This window comes from Salvia hispanica, chromosome 1 (assembly GCF_023119035.1).
Source record: "Salvia hispanica cultivar TCC Black 2014 chromosome 1, UniMelb_Shisp_WGS_1.0, whole genome shotgun sequence".
In the NCBI taxonomy this organism is placed as follows: Eukaryota; Viridiplantae; Streptophyta; class Magnoliopsida; order Lamiales; family Lamiaceae; genus Salvia; species Salvia hispanica.
The window spans coordinates 20,519,975-20,539,878 of NC_062965.1; the positions used below are offsets into that span (position 1 = coordinate 20,519,975).

General features: G+C 38.7%; 2 protein-coding genes across 5 annotated transcripts; one reads left to right on the forward strand and one right to left on the reverse strand.

The window, feature by feature from the left end:
* The first annotated feature begins 1,798 nt into the window (after window positions 1–1,798).
* On the forward strand, window positions 1,799–7,779 carry LOC125201469 (inositol 1,3,4-trisphosphate 5/6-kinase 4). Of its 4 annotated transcripts, XM_048099614.1 has the most exons (15): window positions 1,898–1,982; window positions 2,544–2,579; window positions 3,258–3,284; window positions 3,443–3,460; window positions 3,583–3,635; window positions 4,032–4,058; window positions 4,237–4,328; window positions 4,527–4,595; window positions 5,144–5,346; window positions 5,748–5,901; window positions 6,126–6,239; window positions 6,617–6,679; window positions 6,789–6,934; window positions 7,022–7,154; window positions 7,406–7,779. In XM_048099614.1, exons 3-15 carry the CDS (start codon window positions 3,274–3,276, stop codon window positions 7,547–7,549), a joined length of 1,227 nt encoding a protein of 408 aa, XP_047955571.1. In that variant the 5' UTR covers window positions 1,898–1,982; window positions 2,544–2,579; window positions 3,258–3,273; the 3' UTR covers window positions 7,550–7,779. The 4 variants fall into 4 exon arrangements, with proteins under 4 accessions (XP_047955562.1, XP_047955552.1, XP_047955580.1 ...); XM_048099605.1 differs by lacking the exon at window positions 3,258–3,284 and having other exon boundaries at window positions 1,799–1,982; XM_048099623.1 differs by having other exon boundaries at window positions 1,851–1,982; window positions 3,443–3,635.
* Window positions 7,780–7,947: 168 nt separating this feature from the next.
* On the reverse strand, window positions 7,948–13,586 carry LOC125189550 (U-box domain-containing protein 52-like). Its single transcript, XM_048086818.1, has 8 exons — window positions 13,400–13,586; window positions 12,348–12,466; window positions 12,089–12,207; window positions 11,455–11,661; window positions 10,522–10,759; window positions 10,325–10,429; window positions 9,226–9,651; window positions 7,948–8,658 (listed from the first exon to the last, which is right to left on the reverse strand). Exons 1-8 carry the CDS (start codon window positions 13,584–13,586, stop codon window positions 7,948–7,950), a joined length of 2,112 nt encoding a protein of 703 aa, XP_047942775.1.
* Window positions 13,587–19,904: the final 6,318 nt, after the last annotated feature.

Below are 19,904 nucleotides of genomic sequence, written 5' to 3' on the forward strand. Positions count from 1 at the left end.
GATTTGTTGTATTTTTATATATTAGTTTTATAATAAAATGTGAGTTGAAATGAATTAATGGAATATGAGGTCCATTACTAAAAATGGTAAAAAGTGAAATGTGACAAATTTTGTGTAATGGACGAAAATGGAAAAATGTAACAAAATTTAAGGGAACAAGGGAGTAAAAAACTAATCTATTTACATATGAGATCCCCACTTCTCTTTCTCACTTTTTTAGTGTAATTTGAAAAAGTATTCACTGACTTTTTTGGTATAAAAACAAGGAAAATTTATGATAATCATTATATATATAGTGGAAATCAAAGAATGGTGGTCACTATTTGTATATATTGAAGGATGTTTTGCGTCACGACGGGTACAACTAGTTCTCATTAATTCGTGCTAGGTGCATATGGTGCACCAAGTTAGAGAAAAACAGTTAAATCTCGTCATATCAAAATTGTCAATAATTTATTGATATTACCTAGGTGGATTGATTTGATTTCCCTCTATCTTCTTTGCATAGTTCGTGCCATCAAATCATAAGAATACGGTGTTTAAAAGTATTTGCCATGATAATGTAGAACCGTTTTGGAGGATGTCTTCTTGATTATTATTTGCTGCGAAGTTGACTGAAATTATTGCAGATATATGTAACGTGTTGGTTAATTGATAAATCATACTAATAATAATATGGTTGTTACGAGAAATCTGGTGCAACTTGTAATTTTAGAAAAGTAGTCACATGATACCTAATCGAGTGGAACCACATGAGAAATGATTTCTTCTGATTCATTATTTTCAAAGACATTTGTAGAAACATCATAGCTACTAGGTATCTTTGACCTATTTCGAAAGATATTTGTGGAGTAGGTATGTATTTCAAATACTTTTGTTTTTTTGCTGCATATTCTAATAGTAAGCATATTTTGCACAATAATAAAAACTAAATTGCTTAGAGCATCCGCAGCGGTGCTCAACGCACCGCTCGTCCGTCCGTGCCGCTGAGCACCAAGTCGTCCGTCCGCCGATGGAGCTTGTCCGTCTGTGCCAGCGGCACGGCGCTGCTCTTAGCTAAGAGCACGTCCGTGCCGCTGAGCACAATTACGTGGCAGCTGCTGATTGGCCAACGGCATAGCCGTTGGCAATTTCATTTTTTTTTTAAAAAAAAATTCGAAATTTATTTTAAAAAATATTTTTAAATAAAAAAAAAAAATATTTTCCCACTTCCCAAAAAAAATATATCCGTTTTCTACCCACTTATAATTAATTTTTCAATTTTTTCCCCCAAAAATCACATTTTCATCTATAAATACCCCCACTCCAACACAAAAAAAATCACATTTTCATCTATTATCTATACTATCATCATCTACATTCTCTCATCTTTTTTCCTCCTACTCTATCATCTAAATTCCCACCACACTACACAATGTCCGGCTCCGGCGATCACCCCTCCGGCAATCGCGGTTGGAACCACGATTGGTTCGACTCCGAGGCCGGATATAGTCCGGAAACCCAATTTACGGCAGAGCACGGATGTGGGTGTTGTGCTCTTAGCTAAGGACAAGGAATAAAAGTGGGTCTGGGCCCACCTCCGTGCTCTTAGCTAAGAGCACGGATGGGGATGCTCTTAGTTTTCAAAAGGTGTCAAATCGGACGGCCTAATGGGCCTATCAAACTGGGCCCATATTTACAGAAACCCCACCAAATGTTAAATGGGCCGGTTAGAACCCGCACACCCGACCCGACTTCGCTGCTTCAGAACTACGCACTTTTTATACTCTCTCAGAAACTTCCCCACTGAGAAGCTCAAGCTCTGCATGCATTTTATCTCACCAACAAAAATTGAGAGAGAGAGGATGGGTGGAGTGAGAGGGATTGTGTTGGATTCGTCTGTACTGTTACCGTCGGCCGATGATGAAGTAATCGGAGATGCTGGCCTCAGCTCCGGCGCCGAATTTCTGCTTCGCAAGCTACGCTACTCCAGTATCCCAATTGTAAAATTTCCCCCAATTATTGAGATCAACCGTCACTTCCTTTTAATTTCAGATAATATTTCATTACTGCATGTTTCTAATTGGTAGTTGTGCGCGAAAATTTTCTGTATGTGTTTGTTGATTGAATTTAGTATAATCCACGGATTTCCATGCCTTTCATGTTTTTGTAATAGTTGTTTTTTCTTCTTCAATTGTTTGTGTAACATTATGTATGAGACATTTGATAGAGCATGTAAAAAGGGGGTTCAAAATTTGAGACCTCAAATAGTATGTGCCTTAATGCGGAAAAATTGAGTGATTACTTGAGCAGGGAGGTGAAATTTAAGCTTCTGTGATCACAAAATGCAGAGTTTTAAAGCCATTTCTGGTTGTTTGTAGTGATCTGAAGTAGGAGGTACATGTAGAATTTTAAATATCATTCAGGCTAGCAGTTATGGGCTGCCATGGAAAGTTTACAGGCTTTCTCTCACATTTTGCTAACAATTTAGCTTATCATTCTTTGTATTTTTGTTATCTTTGTTTGTTAAGTCTGCTAATCCAAATTGTCTGCATATTATGCAGGGAATATCTCATGAACAGGGTCTTTCAAGCTCGAAGGTTAGTTTTTTTTAATATGCTGAATTTATCTTCTTTTAATTATGAAGTTAATCAATTGATTCATGCTAGTAGACCTTTAAAAGAAAGGTGATTTCAATTTTCATTATATTTATGGAGGCCAGAGGCCCTATTACAAGAAGATTTTATTGTTAGGGAGCTAGCTTTGAAAGGCATGTTTCCTCTGAGAGCTACCTTATATGCCTTGGAATTAGCAGTTTGTGGTACATGCTAGCCATCGGAAAGCTTAAATTTTCAATTTTTTAAAGCATTCTCTAAACTGTAGATCACTCACTTTCTAATGTGCATTTTCCCATAAAGTACGTTTTAGGAATACTTTTCACACTTTAAATCTTTTGGTCGTAGAACAGAATGAGGAAAAATGAATACTTGTCCTTTCTTCTGTAGCCAAAACTTTGTGGTGGTCAATGGCAGAGCAGATGGAGTATTTAATTGCGCAGGGATATGTCTTTGTTATTACTGAATAATGGCATTTAGTGGAAAACCGAACACCCTTCTTGATGCTGTATGTCTGATACCTTATAAGTTTGTAGAATTAATATGCAATCAGCCCTTAGATGCCTGTCTTGGTAAATTTATATGGAACAGTTCCTAATTATCCAAAACCAATGCTGGGCCACTGGTCACGTTTCTTATGATCCATCTCAATTCTCGGTGCAGTTAATTTGTGAAGCTCATGCTGTCAAGGTTGACTATGTTGGCATCCATACATTTAGACTGCGTTTGTTTCTCATGGAGTATCTACATGGGATTTATGATTGAAGCCATCCCCATTCTTTGAAATACTTGTGCTGTAATTATAGCTGATTAGTTGAATGAAGTGCAAATCTTTTTAATGGTTTCAGGAATGTCTTCTCAAAGAGGTAGCCAAAACCTACTTGTGTACAATCTTTTGCTTATTGCCAGAAGATGATATTTCAAGCAAGGTTTCCCAAATTTGGGAGGGCAAAGATGGAAGGCTTATTCATGTTGTTTCCTGGTGTAGAGAAGACATCTTTCAGAAAAAGAATGGTTCTCATGTGTTGAAGGTTATAGTTGGTAAGCTTTGGTAGTCAGTCATCTTATCTGATAGACAAGGAAAGTTATAATAAGAAAGGATATTTGTTACCATTTGAGACCATCTCCTTGCTCTTAAGTTGTAAGTATGTATGTTTGATTTGTAAAACAAAGCTAATTATTAGATAATTATTTTGAATTCCATTTCCTTGTGCACGCTGCAACATGGTTTTGTTTTTTTTCCCCTAGTTATTCATTTATGTATATTCTAAGCTATAAGCATAATATTCTATTACTTCCAAAAAATGAAACTGAAGGTTGATGTATCCTTGAATTGGTTGAAGTTTATAGAATGAAATAATAACTGTACCATATAAATAAGCATACCCTTTCTCTTGGTGATTTGCCATCTTATATATGTTCCGTTCTCTTCTACAGGATCTGCTGAAAGAGAAGCATCCAATGGTAAGGCTTACCATTTACCACCTTCCAAATTTGTGATAATACCTTTTATGTTCTCATCATTCTAAAGATTATATATCTCCTTGTTGTGCTGTATGCTTCAAACGTCTGGTTGAAATCTTGGCTTCATCAAACTGTAGAATTTTAATATTATGCTAATTAAGTTATCCTTCCATCTCAGATTCTGGCTATGCAGTTACTGCAGAGATGTTGAGCATATCTATAAACAAACTCCAAGAGCTACCTTTGTTGGTTTGCAGTATGAATACAAAGGTATTTTTGGTTGTTCCTTTTCAATATTGGTTTAACATTTATATCAGTGTTGTTTTTTTGGAGTTTTACGTCTTCTGGGTGAATCCTCTGTAGCACGATAGACTTCATTTAAATATTTTTTCTCATTCCCCTACACCTGATGATTTATGAATCACTGTTTGTGAGTTGTTACACTCTAAGTTTGTATATTTGTCACAGGCAGCAGGTGAAGAGCCCTTGGCAGTTGGCTATGTGATGAAGCCTTCTCGTGAAGAAGATTTTGCCAAGGTAATTTTATCTGGAAAATAACTACAGCAAATATTGTAGGAGTGACGAATGGTACAATATTCCACCACTCACAAATGTAACAGCCTCAATATTTGTTTTTACCTAGGTAATCTGCACCTTTTTTGGTTGACAGGCGAATCATACTTATCAGACTGTGTCTTAAAACAAATGTTAGTACTATTAGTTTTCTGTGATCATGCATTATTTTCATGGCAACAGTGTAGGACTCTAGGATAATCAGCTTCCTAATTAGAGAAACCCTTTAGCTGTAGATGCACCCATGGGCCATAATATCATAGCTTCAAATATACACATACAATTGCCTGCTTTTCTTGAATTTAATTTGTACTATACACATGTATGCTCTCTTAATCATGTTCAGTACAGTAGTGGGCTTCTCTGGGGACATTAGTTATAAACCTTAGGGCATATTGAGCAAACTTCTATTGTTGGTTGCCGATTTTGTCAGGATTGATTATCTTTTATGTTGCTAACTCTTATGGCGGCGGTATGTACCAAAGATTCTTACAATAGCTCGTGTTATGCAGAGAGGCTCCTTTCCATTGTGTCCAACACAAAATGGACTGATCTTTTTGCCACTTAACTATGACCTACCCATATCATCCCAGTTGCAACTAGTTGATGCCATTCTTCATAAGGCAACTGATGAGATTTTGGCTGTTGACATGACTTCTCCTTCAGAAAACAGTGACAAGGTGACATTTACAAGAAATTTGCAGGAATTACAAAGGTAAAGTTGAACAATACGGTCGTCTTTTCATTACTGGAAATTTTCATGAATATATTTTCTTGAATATGCTAGCATCTAACTCAGTGTATGCAATATGAAATTCGGTGGTCCTATGAGTTTCTTTGAATTGGACCAATTACTTAATAAGTTTTCTTTTAAGCAAATTGAAGACAACTCTGATGCTCGCATCCCTATCTTTGATGTAATACGGAGTATATGTTTTTGCTCAGCGTGTGTTTTCCTGGTGACCATAAAATTTTGCTAGTTCTTTTGCTATCCCGTATGCTTCCCTCTCTCCCGCCATCCTTGTGTGCATCTGATCAGATACATGATTTTTTTTGCTGAATCACCAGTTTTTTTATGATGAAATATTCTCTCAAAGTCTGACCCATGCTCTGCAGGTATGTTGAATGCCAGACAGATTGCTGTGTTATCGATCCATTTAATAACATTTTCCCTATATTGGACCGTATGAAGATCCAACAGATCCTAATGGGCCTGGAAACTCTCAACATTGATGGCCGTTGTAGAATCAGGGCACCCTCTTTTGTCAAGGTCAATCATCATATATTACATCATTATTGTGAAAATACACTGATACAGAAATAATCTATTATTGTTTCATTTCCTACCATGGGATTTCAAGTTAGGTATCTTTTTGTGGTTGAAGAAATAACATGTGTCATTGCTAATACAACCATAAACTTATGGTCTAGTTTTTTCTTTCACAATAGAAGTGAGTAAGCATTTCAGTCAAAGTTTTGAATCTCAGAATGCAGGTTGATAGCTTTGATGATCCCGATTTGGAACAAAGGCTAGCGGAAGCAAAATTGCGGTTGCCAAGTATTGTGAAACCTCAAGTTGCATGTGGTGTATCGGATGCTCACAGTATGGTATGTATCCCTTCAACAATGTTTGGACTCATAATCAAGTTGTTTGAATACTATTTTATTTCTGAGAAACAGATTTTATAATTCACATTTTTTTGCATGTGTGGCACTGGCTGCTCCTAATGTAGGAGGTTGAATCTTTGCTGATGCATATTTCTAACTCTCACTCTCTTAGATTGATGAAGGAGCGATTTGAATAGAACTCATTAGTTTAATTTATTGGGGCATTACCAAAATACAGCCGTTTTATGTTATTTTTTGCCATTTTATGCATCCGTGCTATAAAATACAGTAACTTTTTTATATTCGGTAGATTTGTGGTACCAGTTTAGAAGTGCATATTCACTTTTCTAAATAAGTAATGAAATATTCGATTGCAGGCAATTGTTTTTAAGGTGGATCATTACAAGAATCTAAATGTTCCCCTTCCAGCGGTGGTGCAGGTGAAGGCTCAACATAATTAGCTAAGTTTGTTCAAGTAGCTGTTCTTTTGCGTGCTGTATTGTTTTATTTTTGGTAAGAAATGAACTGTGAAATTGGAATCATCTACAGGAGTATGTCGACCATTCATCTTTGATATACAAATTCTATGCTTTGGGAGGGAAGGTCTTTCACGCGGTCAAGAAATCTATACCGAATGCAGATACCTTAATGAACTTAGCTGCAGAGAAGGGACTGCAGCCTTTACATTTTGACAGGCATAACATGTTCTCCTAACTCCTCGATTTTGCACCACACATAAAGTTATTTCTCTCCTATTTGATGGATGGAATTCTTTTTTGCAGCCTAAAATCCCTCCCTGTTTCTAAGGAACAGCTCAACGTTGACAATCATAAGCTTGATCTCGAGCTTGTTAAGGATGCTGCAGATTGGCTTAGGAGAACACTAGACCTTACCATATTTGGTTTTGATGTCGTTGTGAGTAAATGTTCATATTCTTATTTATGATTTGAATTTGCCGAATTTGCAATCACATCAAAGCCTTAGCATTTCACAAAAACGCTGCTTGAAAATATACTGCAACAGAATCTTTTCTTTTTGAGGGGAGGGGTGGGTTCGGAACATCGGGAACAGCACGAGCTGAAGCTCTAACCCCTAACTATTACAAACACCATTAATGCATCTCTCTTTCGATGTTGCACTAACGCCATCCTTTTCATAAATGGCAGATCCAAGAAGGGAGTGGTGACCATGTCATTGTTGACGTGAATTACCTGCCCTCGTTCAAGGAAGTCCCCGATGATATTGCAATACCCGCTTTCTGGGATGCCCTCAAGGAGAAGATAGTTTCAAGAAAGAACCAAAAATCATAGACCTCTTAATGAGTTCCTTCTCTACATCTCTTTCCCCTCCATTCTGAAGACATCTTTTACTCTTTTATTTGCTGAACATATTGCGCCGAACATACCACTTTTTCTGTGTGTGTTATGCTTTGCCAAATCAAAGGGGCAAGATTTGTAGAATGTGAAGCCAGTGATGTGGATTACAGTGTGTTGAGGATGTTCACAGAAATCACTTTTTATTTATTGGAGTGGTTTATTCATATCCATTTGTAGTCTTATCATTAATCTTTCTTCTAATTTTTGTGGAGTTTCATATGCATGAACACAATTAACCTATGCAGCATGACATAACATCATTCTCTTTACTATATATAACTGTAGCAGGTATCAAGGTTTAGAACATCTTTTCAAATGCAGCTATGAAAACCTCACACCAAGAAGCGCTCCATCCTCTCATTTGCAAAATCCCTAAGCCGATTAAACTCCGGCAAGACGACCTTCCCAAGGTCCGGCCGGTCCTTCCTCCTCATCTCTGCACACTGCACCGCCAGGCTCGCCAGCACCCCGGCCTCCTCCACCGGCCAGTTCGGCACTGCCGAGTCCAGCATATCCTCGAGCTTCCCATTCTCAATGGCGCGCCCCACCGTGTGCGTCAGCCCCATCGGAGACTTCGCTGTGAGCAGCTGCAGCAGCAGCACCCCAAATGAATACACGTCCGACTTCACCCCAAGCATTCCCGTCTGCTGATATTCCGGGTCGATGTAGCAGAAGGTCCCCGCCGTCGAAGTCATGAGGTACTGCGTGGCGTCGTCGGCCACGGAGGGCGGGACGAGCCTTGCCAGCCCGACGTCGCTGATCTTACTCACATAGTTCTGGTCGAGGAGGATGTTGCCCGGCTTGAGGTCGCGGTGGACGAGAGGCTCCGGCTTCATTTGGTGGAGGAAGTTGAGGCCCGTGGCGATCTCCGCCGCAATGCGGAAGCGGAGCTGCCAGGAGAGGGCTTGCTTGTTGTCCTTGCGGTTGAGGCAGTCCTCGAGGCTACCGTTAGCCATGTACTCGTAGACGAGGCAGCCGTACTCCGGGCAGGCCCCGACAAGTAGGACCATGTTTGGGTGCCTCATGCAGCTCAAGACTTGGAGCTGCATGTGTGTGGAAAGAGAATGGTTATTCTTTAGGGAAGGATTGTTACATATGGCTACATATTACCAAAAATTGGAAGAGTACTAACTTTGTGTCAGGACAAAAAATTGGAAATATAGGAACATTGGTTGTGGGAGGAGCAAGTATATAATTTTTTGGGATATTGGCAAAAAAAATTATAAACTTTGGGCAAATTCAGGTAATTCTTCTTAAAAATCATAAATTTGTTGAAAGTGTGTAATTATCTCAACTTAGCCCAAATAAAATTTTCTTCGGTAGATTGTGATCTTAGGCATCTAGCTTTGAAGTATATGTGACTTAGTCTGAATTATGAATGAAACGATGTTGTCTTGACACCCTAATTATTGAAATCGACGTTGAATTCCGGGATTGAAGAATGACTCGCCCTAGGAGATTGACGTAAATCATAGAGCTTGTGGTTTTTAAGGCCACTTCACGACAAATACCAGAATTCGCCCTAAGTTTACGATTTTGAAGACCAATATCCGTAATCGTTTTTGCAAATAAATTACTTTAAAAGAAACAAACCAAGCTTGTATCCATACCTCTTGCTGGAACTGCGACCTCCCTTGTGCCGCATCCGGGCGCAAGACCTTAACCGCGACGGGCGTGTGGTCAAGGTGACACTTGAACACAGGCCCGTAGCCGCCCTCTCCGACCTTGAGGGACTTGGAGAAGTACTGTGTGGCCTCTTCGATCTCTTCAATGGTGTATCTTCGATAGTTGAGTGAGGCAGTGGTCGATGCCATCTCTTCTTTCTCATCTCCCTCATTTTGAATGGCTTTCATCTCTGCGCTCACTCTCCGCCGTGACTCCATGTCTGCGATCCTTTGAGCCGCTCCCACGTTCTCCATTGACGCTCTGTACCTGGCTCTCTCTTGCTCGGCCCTCAGCCGGGCCGACTCCTCTGCCAGCCGCGCCTCCTCCAGCCTCTTCTCTTCGTCCGCGCGCCACTGGCTAAGCTCGGCAGCCTTGAATTTTAAGAAATTGTTTTGTATAAATGATAAATTTTACAAGGAAATTCGAAATTACTCTTTCGGTGATCGGTTCGGTTTAATTCAGTTCGATTATTTTGGTTATAGCCAAAACGATCGGATTAACCGAATAACTACCATAATTCCGTAAGTGAGTAGAATAATGAAGATGAAAATTGAACCGAGCCAAATAGAAAACATTTTAGTTTAAAAATATATAAGATTTTTTTACCATGTAGTGAGTGTTATTTTTCTTCAATCGAATCAGAATTAAAAATATGTAAAATATATAAATTTAAAACATCTAGCAAAAATAAAATGTACCAAAATCATGAATTCAGTTTGATTCGATTTTATTCAATTTATAATACAATTTTGGCATTTTGATTCTAACCAACCGACTGAATTAAAAGAATAACTACAATATGTGAGCGAATCCTAAAAAATTAAAAACTGAATCGAACCAAACCGAATTTAAAAAGACTTGTGTAGGTCAAATTTGAACTTTATCAAAGATTTGATTTTCGACCACTATAATATTTTTTATTACTATAAAATTAATAAATTTTGGTTCGGTTTGACTCGGTTTAATTAATAAGAAGTCATTTTGGTTCTACACTAAAACCGACCGAATTAACCGAATAACTAATCCTAAATACTCATCACTCACCTTCTGTTGCTTCGTTGTCTGAGCCTGCTTACAAGCCGTGCTATACATCTCCATAGTCCTCTGCAGCTCTTGCTTCAGCCTTCTCATCTCCGCATCAACATCATCCTGCATTACCCCAAACAACAAATTCTCATCAAACCCTAATTCATCTCAAACCCTAATTCATTTCAATGTTGATTAATTTAATTTCCCCTTACTGCATCCACCGAAGATGAAGATAAATCACTGGTGAAGCTGTTTCCCTCGCTCCCCCTCGGCAACGAGGCGAATCTGCTATCCGAGCATGTAGACACTCGCGACGTCCGGCTCGAGACATGGCTGTCGAAGAGCACTCCCGAGAGGCGGTCTGATCCGGTGAAGGAGAAATCCGTCTCGTTTTCTCCCATTTCGGGAAACATTCTACCGTTGAAGCCTCTCCCTCTTGAGAAGGGAGACCTACTAGAGAAGAAAAAGGTGGAGATTTCAATATTTTTTTCTCATTTTGACTTAAAAGAAATAAGGTGAAACATTTCATTTCATGGCTATGGGGTTTTACTTGCTCAACTCACTGTCGTCAACTGCGGCTTTTGGTGGCGGCGTCCTCTCTCCTCCTCCACCTGCTCGGCGGAAAGGGCAAAAGAACACGATGGTGGCGCAGATTAGTCTCGCCGCGTATGTGATATTAACGTATATTTTGAACTATAGCGCGTTTTACAAAATTGGCCCGACCTTCGAGATTTGACCACCAGGTCAATAAATGTCTATCAGATCAAAATTCTGATCCGGTGACATTTGATGAAGGAAATATCTTTTTCCATTTTTAATCTCAAAGGTCGGGGTTTTATAGAATGTACTCGACATAAGTTGATAATGATAATTTTTTAGAGGAAAAAATGTAAAAATGTCCCGACCTTTGAGATTTATAAAAGAAAGAGAAAAATTTTGACAATTTTATTTTTGGTTGAAAATTTCATCAGGTCAATCAATTAATGTCATCAGATCAAATCAGAATTTTGGTCAGGTGACATTTTGGTACAAGGAAATATTGATTTTTTTTTCTTTGCTTTCGAATATCGAAGGTCGGAACCTTTATAAAATGTGTACTAATTTTCTAGAGAAATATGTGAACACTTCCCGTACTTTGTTTCGACCTGTGGGAACCATCACCGGGGAAAGAATCACCACTACAACTTGATTGGTCTTCCATCTTTTGAAGATGGGAGATGACAGGAGAGACGAGAGGCGTTGAACGCGACGCGTTCTTCACGGATGAGATCTTTGCTTTGGATATGACATAAACAGTGCAAAAATCCGGCGCCATTTTTGATACACTACTAGGTACGTCCGTCGTCTTCAATCTTGCAATAGACAAATACCCTTCATATCATTGACTAGATGTAAAACATAGTACTATAAATTTTCAATTTAGAGTCACACAAAAGAAGTGTGTCGTTATATCAGTGACTGAGCCAGAATTTTGACATTATGGTCTATTTGGTTACCTAATTGCAACTATAATAACATAATTCTACTATTAAACCTCACACCACTCTAACATAACAAAATGTACTGATAAAGAGTCAATAATAAGACAACATAAAACATGCATAATTTTTTTCAAAATAAAATATAATTTTTTATCAAAAATAAAAACTCACCTAGTAGCACTAATCAAAATCCCATATTAATACTATTGGACAATAGAGTAAAAAAATTTATAAAACTATAGTATTAATTTATGAGAATTCAAGATCATTTAATTTGGCCAAAGCATAGAAGCTTCACTTGATAAAGCCATGGCGGGATGAGCCAAGAACCAAGCTTTCGACGGCCGCATACGCAGCGTATTCGGCTATGCCTCTTGCTATGTCCGTCTCCTCCAACAGCACATCGAAGCAATTTATCTGTTGGAAATTTTGAATTAGGATAATTCAAGTAAAAGATTGCGAAAATTTACGGTGAATTTCCCTATTTTTCAGAATGAGTTTGTGGTTATGGGGTTCGATTAATATGAGTCCGTCACACAACGGATTCATTAGCTTACATCTTTGCGAGAGCAGAAGCAATGGAAGCTGAGGAATAGCTCTTTGTGTTGTTTCTCAAGTACTTTCCTGCGTGCTTGTGCAACTCCATTTGGTTCATAAATGGCGTAACCTTTCCCAACTGTAAGAAAACTAGGTTGTTTTAGTGCAATAAATATGAAGTTTTTGGATATCCTTAACGTTGATATGTTCTAAAAAATACATCAAATAAATGATGAAAACTTGTTAAGCATATACTCCGTCCCGCTTAAGATGACACGTTTTCCTTTTTAGTTTGTCCCAACTAAGATGACACATTTCCTTTTTTGGTAACTTTCTCTCTCCAATTAATACATTCAACCATTTTTTCTCACTCCTATTAAAATATCATCTTTCTTTATCTCCCTACTTTAATACTTACACTCACCTTTTCTCTCTCCAATTAAACACTTTAACCAATAACTCCTAAAATCCGTGCCAAGCAATGTGTCATCTTAGCCGGGACGGAGGGTGTAGTAAAATATGGACCCCAATTAGTATATTTATGTTCACAACTAGTGCTTATGTTAAGCAGACTAGCCTATTAGAAGAGAGAGTTCGTTTTGTCTATAAACGCTACACCCGTTGCCTTCATAACCAATGTGAGACTTTAAATTCTTTAACAAATTATGGGTTGAATGATGAAGAACCACACTTAGTTGATAAGTCGTTTCTCCTCCAATCAATACATCAAAAGTTCAAATCATTAGTGAGCATCTCTTTAGAAGAGGAAAAACAACTCCTATTTAGGAAATATTAGGCCAAAAAAATAATCATGAGGCAAAGCATTGACATATGTGAAGGTGTCAACTCATAGGCCTGATCTAGCCTGAGCCCACCATACTAATAGGGGAAATCTAGCCCATCCCAACAAATGGCCAAAATTGAGGACTATTTGGGCCGACCCAAAACATTTTGACCTAATAAAGATATGACTCGCCTGGACCAAAATTACAGATTTGGTCATGGCGGGTCATGCTTACTTGCTTAGGCACGTATAAATAGAAGAATGGATATCTGAGTAGTTGCTATGTACCTGTGGCTGACGGCTTGGCAACGACGTGGATGAGAATGATGGTTTGGCCTTTGTTGACGAGATTCTCAGTTGCCCATTTGAGAGCATCTTGACTTCTTTTATCTTTGTCTATGGCTATTGCAACAATCCCATTTTTCCCATTTTTTCTTGGAAGATTGTTATTGTTTTTTCCACTTGAAAGCCACATTTTCCCCAACCCCTTCCTTTTTTATTTGCCTTAATTTGTTTTGCGCAAATCTTGTCTTTAAAGAACGGAAAGATGTTATTTTGGATGAATTAAAGGAGAATTTTCTTGTTTTTGGAAATGAAAAATAGTAGAAAATGATTTCTTGATGCTTTTTGTTTAATTCCTAAATTTGGGAAATTATGTTAGTTGAGAGATATTAGGAACCATTGAAGAGAAAGGCATGCCTGAAATCTCGCATTTTTCTTTATAGAATTATCCAGATAAAATTGAAATAATTAGGTAATCTTGGGATGCTACACATGAATTATCTAGAGACAAATTAACAACATAACTAGGTAATAGAGTTCATAATACTTATTATTAGATATGATTATCCCCTAAATAGAGTTTATAATTTAAACTTCAAACTTTAATTAAAAATGATAGTTAGGATACATTATACATTTATACTCCATCTGTTTGCAATCAATATTAATATTTTCTCATTTTGAGTTGTTCACAAAAATTAGTCATATTCAATCTCTGATAAGTTTCTATTTCTTATAACACTAAGAATAATCCAACTATTTTATTTCTCTTTCGATGTTGTAGTTTACCAATTTCGCATTAAAATCTACGTCGATCACTACTAAGATTATTGACAGTGGACAGAAAGAGTATATTGACATTAGTAATTTAATAGTGGGATGCATAGAGTGAGAGTGTGAGACACATTAAACTTAAACTATACTACAGCATTTTTCCTGAGGTAAAAGACTATGAACATTAGATCAAAACTATACAAACTTTTCGGATCTCTCTTAACTTAGAACTGGTCTACAGATCTGAGTCATGGCTGAAATCCTCAACTCCAAATTATGCTCAAGAGAATTTGGAGATTATTAATCCATTTCTCTTATCTCATTTCCAACATAAGCAAAATATGTGCAACAGCCTCGACCAAAAAAAGCCTTATCGCCTTAATCATGGAAGATCTATTCTTCAGATCAAAGTCAGATTCAATCATGATGAGAATCCTGAGATCTGCAATGGATAGAGCTCAAGAAAAGTTCCAGTTCAAGGAGAGACGCCCAATCGAATTCATACACGAACAAACAACGTTCTATCAACTGGCAGCAATCTTGGTCGAAGGCAGTGTGAAGATCATCGAAGAAGAAGACGGGACTGGGATTCTTGAAAGCAGCTGCAGCATGATGGTCTTAGACTTGATCGATATTAGAGAGCGGTTGGAGGGGCGAATTCGAGAAATGAAACGCCTTATAACGGAGAGAGACAGGGAGTTTTGTGAGAGGTTGGACAATGAGGTGAGGCTGCACGAAGCCCTAGATCTGACAGAGAGAGAGTCGGTTCAACTATACGATAAGATTGGGCCGGTGATAATGAAGATGATGGACTCAGATGATGAGCAGGTTTTGGACATCAAGCAGAAATTGGAGGATGTGAAGATGATCTTGGATAGTGAGATTAGGGCTAGAACGTTGCGTAGTGATAGCCCTAATCTCGGACGGGGATTAGTAGTATTGGGGAATGAGAAAATGATCTTGAATGCTGAGAAAAGGGTTAGAAGGTCGCTTTCTAGCCCTAATTTGAGCTCCAATTTCTTGGATGGTGAGATAAGGGCTAGAAGGTCGCATTCTAACCCTAATCTGAATTCCAAGATGATCTTGAATGACGAGAGAAGGGCTAAGAGGTCATGCGCTTCTAGCCCTAATCCTAGTCCTAGTTTTTTGAATAAGGTAGTATTCAAGGAACTAGGACTAGTAATGTTGGACGAAGAGAACATGATCTCGAATAGTGAGAGTAGGGCTAGAAGATCGTGGGCTTCTAGCCCTAATATCAGTCCTCGTTTCTTGAATAAGAAACGATTCAAGGAGTTGGGACTGATAGTGTTGGATGATGAGAAGACGATCTTGAATACTAAGAGTATGGCTAGAAGATCGCGTGCTCCTAGCCCTAATCCCAACCCTGATTCCCAGGACAAGGAATGTGGATTAGTATCGATGGAAGATGATCAATTTATGAGTTCGGGCATCAATGTTTTGAAACAAACCCTAGATCTCGTGTTCCGGAGAGTGCAACTAGAGGAGAAGGTCCCACTAGAGAAGAAAGTAAGGAAGGGTATAAAGAGGGAGGTGGACTTGATTTTGTTGAAGGGTTTCATGCGTGATCTTCAAACTAAGTTCGATATTGAGGTGAAGAAGAGAGATGGGTTAGTGAAGGGTTCTTGGTTTGATTTCATTGATGAGATGAAGAGTTTGTTTCATGAGCTCAAAATTTTCTTTTCAAGAAATGATGCCTCAAATGTTCAGCCATGTTTCCCAAGACCACTCCGTACTACTAGTGTACCTAATCTAGACGTTGAATTCACACAAATGCTGTGTGAAAACAATTGTGATGAAGTTGGTGGAAGTCACCACGTTTGGGAGATCATCAAGAGCCACGAGTCAATCATACAGAGGCAGTGCGCGCAGAGGACAAGAGACGCACTCCAGAGAGAGGGTGTGTCGTCTTGGATCAAGAGGAACGAGGACATCAATGCAATGGAAAGACTAATACATGATGCCATTGCAAGGATTGAAAATTTCATTCAAAGGAAAAGCAGGGCTCAGGAGAGAAGGGGGAGGATTCCAAAGCAGTTGAAAATGAGTCATTCCGGCTCAACCCGGACTTCTGAAACCTCTCAAGAGGACTTCCGTTGCAGTCCTACACAGGACTGCACGGAATGCCTCTTGAGGGAAGAAGTCTACAAGACTTACTTAACAGAAATGACCAAATCATGGTGTTCCTCATTGGAATTAAACCATATTGATATCGAAGCACATACGCTTCAATCTAGGCGGGCGCCTGGCACGCTCCGCTCTGCCACTCCCAGGGGTGGAGGCAGAGAATCGAGCTTGATTCAGAAGCTCGACTCTCTACTAAAGTCACTGGAACTAGAGGAGACTCTGATGCTAACGGCGAGCTCTTTGGTCAAAGAGCACACTGTCAGCAACAGTCTCGTGACAGCAATCGAGTGGCTCATAACAGACGACGAGAGCACGTTCGGCACTGTGAGCGAGAAGCTGGAGAGGGCTCTGCAGCAGCACTATTCGACCAAGGAGCTGTTAGTGGAGCTCCGAGAGAGTCTAGAAGTTTCTGGTGACGAAAACTCGGAATTCAACAACATACTTCGTCCCCAAGACGAAAGCACGAGTCCGGGTCTCTATTCACAAGGCGTTGGTGAGACAGATTGGTCGGAGAGTTTGTTGGAGACGGTCAAGAGATTTCAATATATGGTTGACGATTTTGAAGTCGAGTTGTATGAGAATATCGACGGAAAATGCTTGAGGTATGTAATTTATTCATTTATTGCATTTTTGGCTTAAAATTGTCTGCATCTGGATGTACGGTGCCTCCGTCCTAATTAGGACGAACGCACCAGAATGTGCCTCAAAAGAACAAATAAATATACATAAATTGTACATAAATTGTACTATGTACAATATCCTTAAAATTTTACTCACTCCGTCCCAGATAATTCGACCGAGTATTCCATTTCGGGCCGTCCCACATAATTTGTCCCACTTCACTTTTAACATTTTTGGTAGTGGACCCTATATTCCACTAACTCATTCCTACTCACATTTTATTATAAAACTAATACTTTAAAAGTAGGACCACATCACACCAACTTTTTCAACTCACTTTCCATTAGATTTCTTAAAACCCGTGCCGGGTCAAAGTGTCCCGAATTATATAGGACGGAGGGAGTATATTTAATTGAATGAGGTAGTGATAAAATGCAAACTTATATATTGTACAAACTCAAAACTCCTCAACACAGCTTCAACAAAATTTCAATACAATATCAACACAGCGTAAAATTTCAAGATTTTAATGTCAACACAATATCAACATAGCATCATTCATTGACTACTGTTGAAACTCTGTTGACATTTTCTTGTTGATGCTTTTTTGTGATCTGTTGACATTTTTCAATGGTCCACATCATAGTTTTGAGTTTGTACAATATATAGAATTTTTATTTAATCACATCCCTAATTGAATATAATTAAAAATTAATTTTGTTATTTAATGTATTATATGTAGCAATAAGTAAGAAGTGATATAGAAAATGGTAAAAAAGTTCAATTATGTACATTTATCACTGTTCCTCCTTTAAATTTTGTCCCACTTTGGCTTTGGTATGAGCTTTAAGAAATTTGAAGGAGATTTTGTAGAAATTATTGGAACAAATATAGTAGTAAAAGTAAATGATTTATGGTATTTATATTTAGGTTGGAAGCATTGAAGCATCAAGTTGATGCACTAAATCAACCAGTGGCTTGGATTAAGACCAGAAAATTGTTGTACGAGAAGGCTTTTATTTCGAGATGTCGGAGCCTTAAATTAGCTGAAACTGAGGTATCTAAGATTTTAGAAAAAAATCACACAAACACACATTGTATTGAGATTTAATAAAGCATTGAATATGTGCATTGTTTGTAGGTTGATTTACTTGGAGATCAGGTGGAAACCCTACTTTCTCTCCTCGAGAAAATATATCGGGTGTTAAGCCGGAACGCTAGGGTTTTATCGAGCTATTTTGAGGTAATTAAGCTACATTAAGCTTGTGGCAGATTCAGAAAAAAAATGTTAGGAGCTTTGCTAATACGTATTTATTTAGTTTAGTTTGTTAAATAAGTTCAGCTCGATTGGATCTGCAACATTTTGCATTTAATTTTGATCGACTGAGCCAGATCTGTGACGATGCAGGTTAATGATATATTGAAGTTGATCAAGACAGAGTTGAACGGTGGAAGATCTTCGAAACCAAAATCTCAGATTGCTGATATTTCAAGCTTTTCATCGAACAGTTTTCGAGCCTCAACAATTAAGCAACATTAAATATTTATTATCGATCTTTTTCCCCAAACTTTAATCTAACAATCTGCAGATGGAAATAGATAACTAGCTTCCAAATTTTCAATCTCATCTTCTTGACCAGCATAATGGTGGTTTTCAGTTTTTCACTACATCACTGCTTCTTTTTCAATTGCATAGTAATATTCGATGAAATGCTTACGAGAGATAGTCTGATACGATCCTCCTCTACATATTATTAGGGAGTATCTATAGGATATTATTCTATTTAGTTAATTGTGATTCACCATATCTTTTCCATATTAGTTTAGATACTATTAGATTTGATTTACTCTATTTCTGTAGGATATCTTTGTATCCCCACATATTATAAATATGTGGAGTATTTGCATATGATAGACAATCAATGAATATATTATTTTCTCTACACCTATCGGGTGCAACAAGAATCCTTTTTGTTCTCTTTTTGTTGTTGAACGGAACACGTCCGTGAATCAGCAAAACTGTGATCATCCCTGCGAGTTTGTCGAGGGTCTGATCATCATCATACCACGAGAAGATAGATAACCGATTGGTTGGGGAGAACGTCTCCAACAACTGGTGCTTTCATCCCGTACTCTTCCTCCATCTTCGTTCTTCCATACCCCCAAATTATTCACCAATATAAAAATAAAAAATAAAAAAATTCAGGCGGCCAAATCGTCCATCTTCTTCATTCATATTACCCAAATTATACACCAATATCAAAAAAATTCAGCCGCCGAATCGTCCATCTTCTTCATTCATATTACCCAAATAAATCACCAATATCAAACAAAAAAAAAAAAATCAGTCATAGCACCTGCCCCGAGCTTCCCCGCCGCCGTTCAAAGTCATCATGTCACGAAACTACACCGGATTTGGGCGTTATGAACATCTGTTCGATCAATTTGATGCCGCTATCTCCAGGTTGGAATCACGTTGGACAAAATCGAACAACGTGTGACAAATTTGCATACGTCAAAAGCAACATATACACAACAGCCCTATGTGTGCTCCGATTCCCGCAGAAAGCTTCGCACTCGTCCGCTGCCGGAGCCACAGCCGGCTCAAGATCTGCGGTACTATTCGCTGCCTTGCTGGGACCCTTCGGGCTATCGGCAACAGTTCGGTCGGGCCGCATATGAGCCGCTACCTGCTCGCCGGATGTCGCACGTGCGCTCAAATTCCAACCGGTATTCCACCCGACAGAATGCCTATCGGCCGCCGCGCAATGCCTTCCCCTCTAGGGATCAGTTTGTGGAGCAGGAACGGCCACTCCGACAGCCGCATTACGCACGCCAAAGCCCGAACTCGGGTTGGTTTTCTCCAGAATCGCATCAGCAGCAATTTCTGGATACGAAAAGGCAGACTTGCTGGGATCCACCCTCCCAAACGTCCGGTCGCCGTATTGAAGATATTCGCACTTCCCCGCTG